Genomic DNA, 16,202 nt, shown 5'->3' on the forward strand with positions numbered 1-16,202 from the left:
GCAATGAGCAGCTGTGAAACGTGATCATGGTAACATTGCTTACGCTCACAAAGCTCGCGGCCCCGTGGCAGGGCCCAGGCTCACGGGAGACAGGACAAGGTGTATCTTCCCTGGCACGTTTGGCTTTCCTTGCTGTTTGTACGCTGGTGTAAGGCAGTCTGTAAAGGTAGAATTCATAAGAGTTATAAGGCATCGTGTAGATACCAGTGAACCTTATAGTGGTGTTAGGGTGGAGAAATGGAAGAAATGATGCAAAAAGAGATGTTTTTATTTTTCTCTGGGGCTATTGTGTATTTCCATGGGCCCAATGTTTGGTTTATTTTAAACAAACTCTATGTGTGCCATTTCAAGCATCTGTACAGTCACAAAAATAAAAAAAATGATGTGATTGCTGTGTTCCACAAATCACCAGGTAAATTAGAGAAGAATTGACCTGAGTGAAAGAGCTGCTACAAAACTGACATGCAGCAGGTTTCTGTTTTCCACCCTCCTCTGCCACACGTCTGGAGCACTGACAGTAATTCCTGGACCTGGGAAAGAGGACATAAACAATACAGCAGTTTGCTATAACTGAACCGGCTCAGGGGAGAAGTGCAAAAGAAAATATAATTTTAAAATATTGATGGCTTTTTCCTTTGCAAGTTTCCTACCAACTTTTGTTCAAGAAACAACTAGTGAGGTTCAGTGGAATCGACTCCTATTGGTTCCTTATGAGTTCTCTCTGTCTGTTACTGTGTGAAGTAGTAAGCTGATATTCAGTGACACGCAAACTAGAAAAGTTAGAATAAACTATAAATATTTTTCTCTATGCTATTTTTTGCCAGATAATTATCTAGTGATAGAGAGGATGCTGCAGCTGAATAGCTGATTTTATTTATTTATAAAAATACAATCGGGCATGATTGTGTATCCTCTCTGGTGCGTTTTCTGGGCAGTTTTTATGTAGTTGTCACCCCAGCATCCTGTGCCCTCCCGCACACTCATTTGTTGCTGCATGTTTTCCTGTCTGATCACAGCCTCCGTGCTGCAAGAAGTGTTCTTCCTCTCTGTTTGACTGTCACAACCTCTAGTGGTGGTGCCCTACTTTTTAGCAGGGCCTTCAGTTGCAATTGCAATGAAAACCAAAAGTAATCACAAATAATGATTCTTACTCTGGTGTCTGCCACTTTGAATACATGTATTGTGCTCTGCAAGCTGCAAGAAAAATCTTTCCATTTATGCTTGTCTATGTAACACACACGTAAATGTATTTCTTCGAAAAGAGATAAAGTGGCTGCTTAAATTGTCCTGGAAACAGTGGAGAACGCTTTTGCAAGGATCCTGAAAACCCTGCTAGAAAAATCGTAGTTCCCTTTCACAGGCTGGATAATGCACTAAAACGACTGATATCAAGTACTTTCCTTGGTAGCATAAATGCATTTATCAAATGCATTTTAAAAAAACCACACACAGAGGTATTTCCTACTGTAAGAATGGGAAACTAGAATGTGAAAGTGCAGATATATTTGACCTCACGGACCCTTGCTCTCTCCTAGGATGTCTCTGAAGTCAATATTTAATTTAACTTTCACAGTTTCTATTTTCCGCTGTTCTGTTTTTTCTGTGTTTCCAGCTAATGGGATTCTATAAAAGCATACAGGGCTGTATGTGAGGGTCTGCTTGTCATCAATACACTTTTAATAGCATAAATAGTCTGTCACCTTTTTAATTTAAAACATTATTCACCAGCAGTTACGATTGTATCATTATTTTAAATGTCAACATCTAGAAGTAGAAGTAATAATGCATGGAAGCTCGTGAGTTGTGAAGCTCGTAGGAACTCTCAAAGAAACAAAATTAAATATCCTCCTTAATCACCAATTCCTTCACTTGTGGGGAGCAGATAAAATACTGTGGTTTGATACCTTCCTGCTTCTCCCCTCTTCTAGGACACTCCATGGAAATGATATTTCCAGTGTTCCTGAAGGTTCTTTCAACGACCTGGTGTCCCTGTCCCATTTGTAAGTACTTTTGTCTGGGTTCATCTGTTGGATTGATGGTTTCAGATTTATAAAACAGTACATATTATTACAAATTTCAGATTGTGTAACTTTTCTGGTTTTCCTGCTCATTTTCCATATTCTGCTCTGGATATTCGTAGTGAATCTGTTCAAATAAAAAAATACTAGAACCTGTTGTTATTAGTTACCAAAATATTTTCTTAAGGAAAACCAAATGAGCAAATGTGACAGTTTCCTCTTGTGTGGACTTTGTGTTTAAGGCGTTCTTTCAGCATCGTCTGTGTGAAATGCAGAGTGTGTTATGGCCTGAGAGTGAGACAGGAAACCTCCCACAAAGAGCAAATATTAAGCAAATGTGAATTCTTTGCTTAATAAGTGTCATATGTTTTGCATACTGAAATGTTGTCACTATATGAACTTGTTGATGAATCACTACTTCAGACGTATATATTTAATCTCATGGAAATTGGCCATTTCACAGCATTAATACTTCATTCCATAATTTGCAAAAACTATTAGATGTTTCAGATATTTCAGGAAATTATTATTGTATTGGTGGAGGTCCGAGATATTTTTAAATGCAGTTCAGTTGATGAAAGAACTGTAAAGACAAATAGCTGCAATTGTTACAAATTAAACCTGAAGTAACAGTTGGTGCCAAAAGAGTGAACAAAAAATGTTTTTCTCTGCGATAATATGTGATACTGTGCATTATTAGGTGATAGGTGTAAAGGAAAAGTAATTTTGTGTAGCATGTTTCTTGATTACTGTCTTCAAATAATCTGAGGGCTGTGTATGTCTTGGTCATTTTGTGAAGTGACTAGTTTCACAAGTTGGTACAGATATTTTCTGCTCTGATGCTGCCCTCGTGCATGTGAGTTGATGTTGATGTATACACACGTCAAGACATACAAACATAGGTTTTATATCTCTGCATTTAACATAGGTTTTATCTCTCTCTTTCTCTCTTTGTGACCTTAAACATGCCCTCCAGAACACGTACCTGAACACAAGGCTCAGTTCATATTTACGTAATTTCTGGAAAACAAATACATCTTCCGACTGTTTATTTCTGTGTAGCAGCTTTCTGTCTCAGTTTCTCTCTAGGTGAAAAATGAAGGTATCTCAGATCGGTAGGGACAGACATCACGTTAGGCAATTTCAACTTCAACTGAGAAACAACCTTCTCTGTTTCAAGCTGATACCTTGGTATCTGAGTCAGAGAAAATATTTAGTTTGCACAAAATGTATTTCTTCATTGTGTTCCCACTGTTGTCAGGTCATTTTATATGTTGTTTTGGAATGAAAGTCTGACTAAGCTGAAGTCCTGTATCTCCTTTTGGAAGTGCAGGGACACCTTCCCTAGTGGGAATCTGGCTTCTGAGGGTATTTTTAGAACTCAAGAGATAAACATATCATGCCCCATTTGTTTGGATTTTCCTCAGGGTTTACTTTAAATGAAGCGCAGATACAATTTTCCTGGGTAAACCGTTCACCTTAGGGAGTGATAAAAAACTCTTTGGCCCAATACAATCACTGCAGTCTATCTGTTTAGATATATGTGCTGCCAGAAATGTAAAATACACAAAGCTCAAATGAAGAGTAATAAATAGGATCCATAAAATAAATAAGACCTGTCTGGGGTGTAATTTGCACAGTTGAACAATTGAATTTTACAGTGTAATTGTGCTCTCCAATTTCTTCAAGCGGATTCTGAAACTTTTAGCAACCACAATGATTTTGCTCTTCACATGTCAGAAAAAGCTGTGCTTACTCAAACGAAGTCATACATAATTGAAAATAAATTCCTGTTGAGCTCTTTCTGATATGTAGATCTTCAAAGAGAAAGCATGCACTTGGAATAATTTTGAAAATGATACAAGGGGTTGCTACTCATCAAACTCATAATGCACGGAGAACAAAATCTTACGTTAAATTTACAAGCTGTGTGGCCAAGAGTAGGATTGGTATTGTGGCTGGAGAAAGCTGACTGCCAAGGTGTTGAGCAGGATGGTCAGCCTGGACCTTCTGCATCAGTGCGGTTTTGGGGGGAGGAAGAGGGAGGGGGTCAAATTAACCTTTAGAATTGCAAAGAAGTATTTGTGTAGCATCGAAAAGACTTGATTTTAGTCAGAGTCTTTTGTAATAGCTTTAAATTGGTTTGTAATTGGAAGAATAAAACTGAGATCTAGACACTTCAATCACTTTTTCCATAGCTGTTTAAAGTCTGCAAGAAAATGTTCACCAAATTTCCTTTACAATGTAAACATCATATTGTTGTAATGTAACTGTTATAACAAACTGTGGCTCAAATATCTCACTAAAGGCAGAGGAAGGTTTGTATATGGTATACACACACTGGTTTTGTTTACTGTTTATTCCTTTATTTGCTTGAAGCATATCATGGTCTATTTAATCCATGCCTCTACAAACTTATTTAGTCCAGGGCAATGATAAAAATGTTACAGCACTACTGAAGGATCACATATATTAATACTTTATTATATATTTATATATTTATATATTATATTTATATATTAATACATATATTAATAAAGAACCCCAAATCTTCTCAGTTAGGTCAATTCCTGCATTTGCTGTCCTCACCATTCACCAATACACACAATTCTGTAACTGATTCAGTTTCCTAAATACTGCCCACATATAAAGTGACCCCGCGGCACTCCAGGGACTCCCCAGAGAAACCCTTGGTAATGGATGCTGTGTACAGCAGGCATTTCTGTCGCGCATATTTTCAGTAAACAGCTCAGATTCTAATCCTGTTGAATCATCTCATCTTTACTCAAATTTATGTTAGTTACCTATAAAAATAAGCTGTCCCCTCCCCTGTTTCTCCACATTATCATGTCTAGTGTTATTTTCATTGACTTTGTTGTAAGTTGCCTCAAAAAAAACCAAGACTGCCTGAACAGAAATATCTGCACAACATTTTGAAAATGCTGCTGGTGGTATTTCATTACAGCACAAGATATTTTTACCTTCTGGAAATGTTTTGCTATAATGGGTAAAGAAATAGAGAATGTTAGAGCTCATGAATGAAAATACAAGAATTCATTATAATTCCTGGAAATTAAGAAAAAAAAAAAAAAAGAGGAAAAAATCTCAAACAAAAAAATGGAAAGATACATGTGGTAATTTCTGCAGCTGTACAATGATGTTACTGGTAATCTTTCCTAGTGTCTATAGAGCAGCTTTATTTCTAATGTAGTTTATGAAGATTAATTAACACGGTAACTAGCTTTCTGTTGTCCTCCCACTCCCATTTTATATATGGCAGTTGCTCAATGCTAAAGTTAATTTCTCGGTCCAGCTTTCACTGCTGCATTTTGCTTGACCTTGGACAAGTGAGCCAGTTGATCGCAGTTACAGGGTCAAAAAGTCAACCCAGTAGTTTTTTTCCATTGTAAGCAGTGGATTTACAGAAGGAATAGATGGATATTTTTTAATACTGTGCTGCAGTACACATTTAATTTTGATGAATGAGCCCTAGACAGGGTTTGAACCTATGAACTCTCATTATGAATCTGTCTAGGGCACAGTGGGTTCATTAGTCACTCCAATAGAAACGTATCAACAAATTTACTGAGGTTTCTATCTTAATATCCTGTCTGATATGTTTATATTTGAAAGAAGCTCAAGTTTAAAATACTATCTTAAAAATAGCGCTTAACATATGCAGAAATAGTGTAGTCTAAAACCCAGTTTGAATTACTGGTTCTTTAGTATCTCTTCCCTATGCTAATCTTTATTTAGTTAATTTTCTTCCCTTGGCAATTCAGGTGTTGTACAGCTAAAGCCTTACATTTACTTTCAGCAAAATAAATTCAGACTTTCAACATGCATTTCTTCACACTTTCAAAAATTAATTGTTTTTAAACTGACTTTTCTGAAGTCCGAAATGTGTTTGTAATTGACTGATTGCCTGAAAAGACACTTTCTTTAAGAGAAAAAATAGTATAAATTAGTCAAGAGGCATCTAAATCTAAGGTTAAAAGGTTTGTTTTCTTTTGGATAGATTGCCATGAATAATGAAAAAGTTCTGTGAATTATAATTGCACTATGTGAGTGCATCTACTTCAACCATATGACCTAACTCAAGTGATGGGTTAAACAGCAAATGTGTTTTCAAAGCCAGAAATAAACTTAGCAGACACCAGGTTGCAGTTTTGAAAACAGGGGTGTCCTCTGTGTGTATGTTTCATCTAGTGAGGAGACATTAACATGAGTTGTCAGATCCAAACTAAATTACACAATTCACTGTTAGAATATGTTTGTGCAGGCCAAAGACTTAAAAGAAACCACCGTGATAAATTTGATGAAAGCAATATGTCTGGCGACATTGCTCAAGCACAATTGTTTGAAAAAGTGATTTATTGTTTGAAAAAAGCGATTCATTGTTAGGTATTTATACAACCTCCCTAACTTATCATGGGAAGAAAGGAAGAGAGTGGGAATACTGGAGGAGATAAATCTAAAAGACTTCCTGAATACTCAGAAGATCTTTCCCACATTTTAAAGAAAGGCATTAAAAGGCATGGAATAAAATGTGCCTCAATGAGATCAGGGATATTATCTTTGCTTGCAAGCCAAAATAACTGCTGTTAATTGTTTTACACCCCTAGGGCTCTAGGTACCAACCCTTTGCACTGTGACTGCAACCTCCGCTGGCTTTCCGAGTGGGTGAAGGCAGGGTACAAAGAGCCAGGGATAGCCCGCTGCAGCGGGCCTGACGCCATGGTGGACAGGCTGCTGCTCACAACACCGACTCACCACTTCCAGTGCAAAGGTAGGAGCAAACTGGGAGGCTCTCTGTTCTGTCCTCTTGCTTTTCCTCATATGCAGTGCTTATACTCTTGGAAGCTGTTTGGTTTTAAAGTGAGTGTGAGGGGCAGTGGGGTTTGGCTTTCGTTTTCTGAACCATCGCATTACATTCAAGCTGCATTCTTGACTGTTCTTCCACAAAGCGCAGTTAACTGCACCCCTGGAAGGAAAACCAGCAAACCTCAGAAGAGTTGGTATTCCTGTTGCTCACACCACATTATATAATGGCAAGTTAGCATATACGGTGTTGTTAGAACTTATTTGAGCAAATAAATTGGTTTTGGCATTGTACCTACCCCAGAAAACTTTAGTAAAATAAGAGTTATTTTAAAAATATAGAGCACTCTTGTTATTATGTACATTTACTTGAAGACTGAGAAACTGAGAGTTCTTCTCAGAAACAAATATTTACCAAAAGTACATTTTCATTTGAAGATCTGCAAACTGTCCTCATCAACTCTGTGTCAGAAACTGTAGATTATGGAAAATGTTTCATATCTGAATACAGCATACATTCATTCGGGAGAGGGTTGAGGTGCAGCTATTAACGATTAGAGGTAGTCAGTGATAGGAGTATGCTGCACTAGAGAGCAGTTAGACAAATGATAAGGAGCACGCTTTTTCGTGGATAAAGAAGCTTATTACTGAATGTAGATTAGCATATACCTGTATGATCTTATTGCAAAAAAAGGTTTGGAGGGTCACTTAAGTTACCAGCAAGTATGTGAAGATGGAGCAGTATTAATAGTGGAAAAGATGCGTCAGTAGCTTCTGTTAGAAATGGAAATGAGGGCATAAAGCCTGTTTTTCTGTCTCAGAGTGCCATGCACATTTACCGTACTGCTCGGCAGCGCTATTTTATAGAGGCTGGGATTAAACTGCTGAACAAACAAATGATGGTGTTGAGGTGGGTTTAGAACACAGATTCCCAAGCCTGAGCTAAATTTTATTTCCCTTCAAATATACTTTTAATAACTGTAACCTTATAATTTAATTACTTTGAAATGTCAGTCTCAAAACTATCAGAACTCTGACTATAATTACAGATCTACAGACTGTATAATAGTCTCTCAAATGTGAAGTAGAAATATACCCTAAATACTAAAAGTACCAAATAATGTACTTGGTCACACAAAGTGAAACAAAGAAAATGATCGTATTTACATATTTACAGGGTCCGAAAATTAATCCGTAAAGAGAAGTTAGATGACTTCTTCATTCTGAAACTGTGATATATCAATAGTTACACTTACTTTCTCTCAAAACTAAGGAAGCGACTCTTGGGCAAGAGATAAGTAAACCTGTGAGCCAGACCATTAAAACCAGCTGTATGGTTTTTATGTAAATATTAGTTTGGTCCACTAGAAAGCTGATGGGCATTCTACTATCCCAACTGTCACCATGGCTCGCTTTATCTGAATAGAAAAGGAGAAAAAAGTGTTGATTCCAAGGTGGTCTTTGGACAAGCAGAAACTGTTGGTGGTCTGAGTGAGTGGCAGTATACTCCAAGGAACTCCAGGCCCTAGCAAAATTCACCTTTTCTCATCACAATACGTGTATTTTGAAAAAGAAGGCATGATCTGGTAGTATTAACTGAACCCATTTCCCATCTGCGTGTTTAAGATCCAAAGGCTCATGCTATTCTATCTGGACTTCAGTAATGTTCTTTTATGGTAAAGCAATGGGATTTTTTACAATGTCAAGTGCGGGTTTCCCCTTGGGCTGCAGCCACATGCGTGGCCTGTGACAGGTTACGGTGTGGCCTCGGTTTGTCCTGCAGCTGCACCTCTCATGGCTGAGCTATAGCTGTGACAGGATCCTCTCAGCAGAAGGGCGAGACTGTCTGTGGGGTGACACAGAGGATATGTCTGTACTTCTGCCTGTGTCGGTTCAGTCTGAGCCCAAGTGCTGCTGGCACGGAGCTCAGGGTGGGCTCAGCCCCTGCTCCCCCAAAAGCCTGCGTCATTGCTGCAGACGTCAGCCCCTGCTGAGCTTGCTACTTTGAGATGCTTGGATAAAGGTAGTGCATAGATGTCCTCTGTGACCTGCAGTAACTTTTACATTTAAAAAGTAGAGTTTAACTTACTCTTGTTAAAATTATGTTTTTAGCCTGTGACTGAGCAGAAGGTTATGTCTCAGCAGAGCCAAGAGAATAAAAGTATGTAATGTGCAAGTCATGCAAACTCAGCTCTGCTTTTTATTAAATTGCCCTCCTAGTTATGCAGTAGAGGAAAGGAATGTGCTGGGCTGAGGGCATTTTGGTATATGGATTTGTAAATCAAATCCACAAGGGCAAACTAATGAACTACTTAACTGCTAGGAACTAACACTGTTCGTATTAGTTCCTACATTGATTAGCTTTGATCTGTGCCATAGGAATAAATGGAAAATGTACGCGTGTGTATTATGAAATAAATAAATAATAGAACAAATTCTGGCATAGTGACCTCTAAATCTAGAAGAGCAGCACTGCTGCCTGTCTATGAGCTCTCCAAGGAGCTACCTTCATGTATTCTTCATACCTTCTACCTTCAAGACAAAAGTAGCTCAGATATATAGCATTCCACCCCGTTGGTGCCAGAAATTCAGACATTATTTCCTCTTGCTGTCCTAACTTCAAGTTAAAAACATGTATGGCATTTAGTTAGACATAAATGCAAAGATAGAAGGGGATGACAACAGTCTTTTATTTCATTTTTTTGATTTGTTACTTCTTGTGTATTTTGTCCTCGTTATTACGTGTTGCACTCTGCAGTCAGTGGTGCTGATAAACACCACCATCAGTATAGGGTCAGGCTATAGCCTTTACACTGCAGGTCCTTTTCAGCTGAAACTCCTTGGTACCCATTTCTGTCATATTCCTACCCCCTGTTGGTGCTGTGCAGGTATTCAAAGTTAATAATAAAGGTTTGTATCTCATACCGGATGGTCCAAAGCAAATCCTTTACTGGAAGGGATTTTTTCATCCCTAGTTTTGGTAACCTTCTACAGCTCCACCTTCTCTTGAACATCAAGTATAAGGTTCCTTTCTTCATTTTCAGGATGTTTCACAATTTCCTCTTTCTTATCGTTTATTGTGCAATAACAGAATCTCTGTTCCCACTTCTGACTAGCACAGGGCCAATTTTAATTTATTTTAAAATGTATTTCCTTAAAAATTGAATAAAATTATTTTAGGATCTTTACTGACTGATGTAATTTAAGGCCTTTTAAAGTGTTAGGTTTTATTTTTTACTTGTAAAAGCTGCTAAGTCAGTAATATTCGTTATTTAGCCCTTTCAAAATCACCTTTTCTTTAACTGACTAAATTGGTTTTCTGTAAAATCTCAACAATAAAATACTGATTGACTTGGTACCCCAATGTACTTATTATTGTTTTGGTCTATGTTAATTTTCCTGCTCTTCAAAAAGCATCACTTCTTCTCTGGATGAGTTGTGTTAAAAAATGTGGTTTATTAAATTATTTAAATATGGCCATGTATATTTTCCTGCATACATTTCCATCTTTGTATATTTGTCTTTGTTGCATTTTGCCGAGATAGCTGAATGATGATAATTATTCTTCTGGGCAGAACAGGAAGAAAATAAGTTTTGAACTCTGTTAAAATTAAGGATGGTAGAACACTTTGCACCTAAATATTCCCATAAGCCTCTAACTAAATCTTTCTTATGTATGTTTTTCATTTCTGCTGTTGCATCTGCACTTTCATTCTTGTTACCAGCCATAGAAATGTCATGTTATAGTTCCCTAGGGGTTGTTATTGCAGAATTTCCAGCACTGAGAGAAGGAAAAATTGCTGAAAGCCATATATATATAAGCCCGCTCTCTGGAGATCCTCAACATGTTTTTTCAGAGCTGATGTTTGCATGTCCAGGAGAACGTAAGCATCATTGAAACTTGCCTAGCACTTGATTTAAGTACTTAAAATCTCTCTAATCCCTGGAAATCCCATGCTGTGTGTGAAGTTGCACCCACAGCATGTGCATTTGTGCCAATGCAGAGTGAATACTGCATTAGGAAAAAATGTATGTGTGAGTACGGGAAGTATTAATTTTGTAATCCAGTTCTCTATTAATATACTGTGTTTTGCCTTTCCAGAGCCAGTAGATATCAGTGTTGTGTCCAAGTGTGACCCCTGCCTCTCCAATCCATGTAAGAACAATGGGACGTGCAACAATGATCCAGTGGAGTTTTATCAATGCACTTGCCCTTTTGGCTTCAAGGTATGACTACAAATGAACTTAATGAAAAGCAATAACGTGTTCCCCCTCCCTTCTGTTTTCGTAATTGTTGTACCATGAGAAGTCAATTTTACAGGCAACTGAGCTCAAAAGATCCCTGACTCGAGCAGATTGTCTGTGACCATTCAGCTGCACCCCACTACAAATTTTACCCTGTGCAATAGGAAAGGCGTTTCTTTCTCTCTGTGCCGTGACTATACAGATCAGCCTAAGCAACTTGCTCTAGTTGACCCTGCTTTGAGCAGAGTGGTTGGACTAGATGATCTCCAGAGCTCGCTTCCAACCTTGGGCATTCTCTGATTCTGTGATGTAGACATCCATATGAAATGACAAGTTGATTTTGTCTTGCTTTTCATTTCTTTTCTCTTGCCAGCAACAAGATAACCATTTCATAGGCTGCCAGGCCAAAGGGGAGGCCGTCCAGATGAGAAATAAGGGCCAGTTTAGTCCACAGTGACAGAATGTTGATACTTGCTAGCTTACATCCATCTCGCACAGACTGATTAGCAGAACGGGGATTACTGATTAGACACAACCAGTAGCTCAGCTGTCTCTGACTTCTGGGCACTGATGTCCATAGAGTGATATGCAAATGTGAAATCCAGTAGATGCCAAGCGCTGTGAGCACACTGTCAGTTTCTTAACATTTGAAAGCTGGAAAATCACGTCATTGAGGAATGCAGTTTCTTCGGTTGTGATATATAACTCCCATTGTTAACACCGCATCATGAGAGCTTAAGGCTACCAAGGCCTTGGTTCGGAGTTGATACAACTGGTAACCTAGCTCAGTAGTCAGTAGCTGAAAGATTCAGGATAAGTAATAAATGAGGCATATGATCTGTTCACAGCCTGTGGGGGATCGGATGTTATGGCCAAAGAAGTAGGTTGCATCCTGTAGACCAGGATTTTATTTGCCTCGTTGGATATTTCTTACAGAGTCTTGGTCAGTTGAAGCAGATGCTCATAAAACACAGAGTAATAAGAACTATACACAAAAATAAGAAAGACAGAACCAGACATATGTGTGGGAAGTAAGCGCAAGTATCCATGTCTTACATTTCAGGTAGGATTTAGGAATTAGCTGGTTCTGATGATCTCACCATTTCCCTACTCTGTTTGCCTAGGATACATCCCAGATGGTAACAGAGTAATTCTGGTAGATCCCTGAAACACTGGAAAAGGGAAGATGCAAAGCTTATTTCTTCTGTTTCCCCCCAGTGGTGAAATACTTGCTTGATACTCAAGAATAATAATTCTCCTAAATAATTGAAAAAGCCATTGGGAATTTCCTCTCATCAAAAATCCTTCCACCCATTGGCATATCAACCAGCAACTTTTCTAGGATCTTAAAAGACCACATCGCCAAAAATTCCTTCAACTGAAACTAACTACTTGGTAACAATAGATTTGTCTTTGAAATGAGGGAAACTGTGGCAGTTTATCTCCTCAGGTTAATAGAACTGTCATTTTAATTTGACGTTTAACATAAACTAGGTTCAATTCTTCAGGTGGGACTAGACGACTCTTAGGATAACTTGAAAAGTAAAAGCTTTCAAAGCTAGCAGGAAAATGCATAAATCTTTGTGGATGTCTTACACTGTAAGGCACATATCGTGGAACAGATACCCAGTTAGTTCAAAGTAGAAATGTGTTTGTTATGTGCATCTTTTTTTCCCTCTTAATTTCTTCTTTTTTTATATATATAGTATTTCTGTATTAGCAAATGCACTAGTATAGATGCATTTATACTGCTAGAGGACGCGTTTTCAAAGGGAGGATTTATTGACAAGAATAATCAAGAATAATCCTCTAGTTATATTAGCAATCACTTTCTAGTGTACATTAGAGCACAGTATGCATAGTTTTACTTAGAAAAGTTTTGATAAACTCTTGAAGTGACTCGGTTTAAACATCTCATAGAGCATCCAGGTTTTCTCCTCTCTCTCACACTTTCTCAGGTGACATTCAGTGTGTGAATGTAAAACCTAAACCCACTTGTGTGCTTGCAAACACCAAACTCTCACCCAAGCATGGCAAAGAGCAAACAGACCCGGGCATGGCACTTAGCGCAGTTTAAAAATACTGACTGGGTAACAGTACAGGGAGAATTGGTGGAAATTTAATAAGCAAAAAAGAACTGTGTGTCTTTACCACAGGTTTTTGAATAAAAATGAAATTTGACAGGTCCAAATGCAAACCATATGAAAGGAGCACTCTATCTACCACGCGGTTCTCCACCAGAGATTCATGCTAATTCAATAACAATACCTTGCTTCCTTCTCACCAGCCAGCACCAAACAGCTCTATCCATCTGGAAGCTATTTCCCAGACCTTGATAAATTGCCCTAAATCTGCCCTCTCAGCATTTGTTTTTCCTTGTTTGATGTAGATTTTGAAAAAATCCTGTGTGGAAGAGTGCATCAATAAAGTGAAAAACCCACCCTTTTTTCAAATGTGAGCTCATTCAAATGAGCTGACGGCTTTATAATGTTCCCTGAAAAGGGACAGACAGACAGAGACCGCTTTCTGGGGTTCTTATCCTCATGCTAGCCTTCAGAAAAAAAACAGTAGGCCGACAAGCAGAAAGCCACCGACATTACCAGTTGCCAAACTGGTGCCTGATGGAATCGGGAACTTCTACAAGTTAACTGTAGTTGCAAAAGCCTGTAGTTTTATTTTTCACTATCCCACTGATGATGGCTCAATCTCTTATTTTTCATGATCACAAAACTATTTTTGCTATGGAACGCATACCCTGTGGGGCTTTTAGCTATGTGTAATGCTGCCCATGATGGGTGTGAGATAACTGATGGCCCACCTGAGCTGAGCGGCCAGTGGGCCGGGCAGGCGTGTTTGGTGACAGATACATAGATTGCGCGTTTCGGAATGGGGAAGGCTACGTGCTGATACCTGTCTTTGCCGCTGCTCTTTCCTCAAAATGGGTGATGAATGTGTTTGCTATAGATAAACCGTGGTTGAAACAGTGGGTTTTCCGTTGTTCTTTGGGGACAAAGCCCCAAAGACGGTGGGAGATGGTGTGAGAGCGCCACCTATGGCGACTGGCGGGCTGCACAAGCTTGAGCTCCAGGGTGGCAGGAAATGTCTATTAATGTTATGAAACTTGTGTTTTCATATTCAACACAGACATAGGTGTAATTATCCAGCCTTTTTTTTTTTTTTTTTTTGGGTTTTCCGTTGTTCTTTGGGGACATAGCGTTCTTTGAAAGATTATTTAAATAATGTGTGTGGTTTAGATTGTGAAGTACGATTACAAGTAGAGAAATGAAGCTTTCTTCTGCTTTAAATGCTGCTGGCCACCTGCAGTGCAAGTGTGTGTGAGTGCAGCTGGTGGCTGGTAAATAGATAACGGTACCGTACTAATTCATTTATCCTGCAGAGTGTGTGGCTTTTATGTATTCCCATTGATATTGTAAAATCAAGTCTACGCATGTTAGAATTCAAGAGAATAATCAAACTTGCAATCAATAAGCCATTGAGAAAGGATTTACTTGAATAGCTGTAGTAAAAACTAAGGTTAGTGAAACCAGCAGTCAGTGTATTTTGCTGTTGCTGGATTGTTGCTGCATTTTGCTGTTTGGATTTTTTGGCTAATTTTTATGTCTTTCCTAATTTTTTTCTTAAAACTGAAGTAACAACAAATGAAGGAGAATAATTTTCTTTCTTCCAAACACAGTTATTTGCAGAACTGAGGAAAGAGAGTTTAAAATACATCTGTGTTTAATCTGAAATGAAAGAACATTGACAACCTGGAATATGAAATTTGGTACCTGCCTAGGCATTGCCGCAGCCTCTCTGATTGCTCAGAGGAATAGGGAGCCTGAGCAGTTGGGATGCAGGATGTTTGTCAACTCTGGGTTCTGCTGTTACCAAAAGCTGTCTAAATGGAAAGTGAAGATAGGTAAAATTAGTATAGCGCATGTCCCACACTTCAGGCAACAGATGCTGATGCGTGTCTGTGGTAGAGTTGCTCTGTAAATTTTATCCAACTCTATTATTCACCTCCTGGTTGAGTTCAGCCAGTGTCCTGACTTTTCTAGCAGCACTGCAGTATCTTGAGGGTTCAAGCAATTTCACCAGTCATCCAGAATGACAGATACAATTGGAAAAATCCTGGGTAAAGCTCTTGGGCTTTGGAGAGACAGCATTCTTTGCAGCCAGACTCTTGTGGTGGGAGGCATTATAGTGAAGCCAGAATGATATTTAGTGAGGAAGCTGGCTCCAAAGTTCTGCTAGGAATTTGGCTCTTCCTCCTCCCCGCCCCCTGCGCCTTTTTCATCCCTGAAAACAGGGTTAGAAATTGAGAATCTCAGAACAAAGTATGTCTGGGATATGCGGGATTCCTGTCCGTCACATGTTGGCCACAGCTATAACTAATGTTATAATGTTGAGCGGGGCTATGTACCTGAGCAGAAGCTGTGACTGCTCAGGGCAGGGCTAATAAGCAGGTTCCATCGGTACAGACCCCATACCATCCGCATGGACTCAGTGCTGCACTGGCGGTATCATTCGCCCATGAGGGTGCACGTGGCCTTGCATTTCCCTGGAGCACAGGCAAATGAAGTTTGCTGTATTTGCGCTTTGTGGTGTAGATGTACTTCTGTAGCGTTATGTGACTAATCTGTCAGAGCCCCAGAATAATGGCTAGTTTAGCAGTGTTCAACATAGAACTGATCTTAAAACGTATATATGGTAGTGTTTGCTCATGTACAGATATTCTGGCCAGCTCTTACAGCTCAAGGCCGAGACAGTGCAAGTTTGTTCCAGGGGACCAGTTTCTCACTTCAGTATGCTGATTTGGGTGGGGTTATATGAATGCAACCAAGCGTAGGGTTTGGCTGCTGATGCGTGCCAGCTGTGGGAGGGTCCATGCCTAGTTTGTTAGGCTAATACTGTTCGGAAATGTAACTCTGTGCTTTTGTTTCTTTGGATCTATTAACATATGAATATAAGTCCCCATACGTCAGCCAGTGCACGAATAAATCCCCAAGACGGAATTGCAAAAGGAGGAGAAATGGGAAGAAGCTCTCTTAAACCCTCGTCTGCCCTCATCCACGTGAGACGGGAGAGCAAATGTTTCTGCCTTCACATGTTACTCTG

At 39.1% G+C, this 16,202-nt stretch overlaps 1 protein-coding gene across 1 annotated transcript in view; it reads left to right on the plus strand.

Moving 5' to 3' along the window:
- Positions 1 to 16,202, plus strand: part of SLIT3 (slit homolog 3 (Drosophila)) — a gene marked incomplete at its 5' end in the record, with an annotated part of 473,057 nt that overhangs the window by 387,113 nt on the left and 69,742 nt on the right. The window contains 3 exons of the mRNA XM_009890879.1: positions 1,929 to 2,000; positions 6,644 to 6,807; positions 10,942 to 11,066. Of these exons, the coding sequence (XP_009889181.1) occupies positions 1,929 to 2,000; positions 6,644 to 6,807; positions 10,942 to 11,066 (361 nt within the window). The remainder of the gene's footprint in view (positions 1 to 1,928; positions 2,001 to 6,643; positions 6,808 to 10,941; positions 11,067 to 16,202) is intronic.

The sequence above is a fragment of the Charadrius vociferus genome, unplaced genomic scaffold (assembly GCF_000708025.1).
Source record: "Charadrius vociferus isolate BGI_N301 unplaced genomic scaffold, ASM70802v2 scaffold108, whole genome shotgun sequence".
Classification (NCBI taxonomy): domain Eukaryota; kingdom Metazoa; phylum Chordata; class Aves; order Charadriiformes; family Charadriidae; genus Charadrius; species Charadrius vociferus.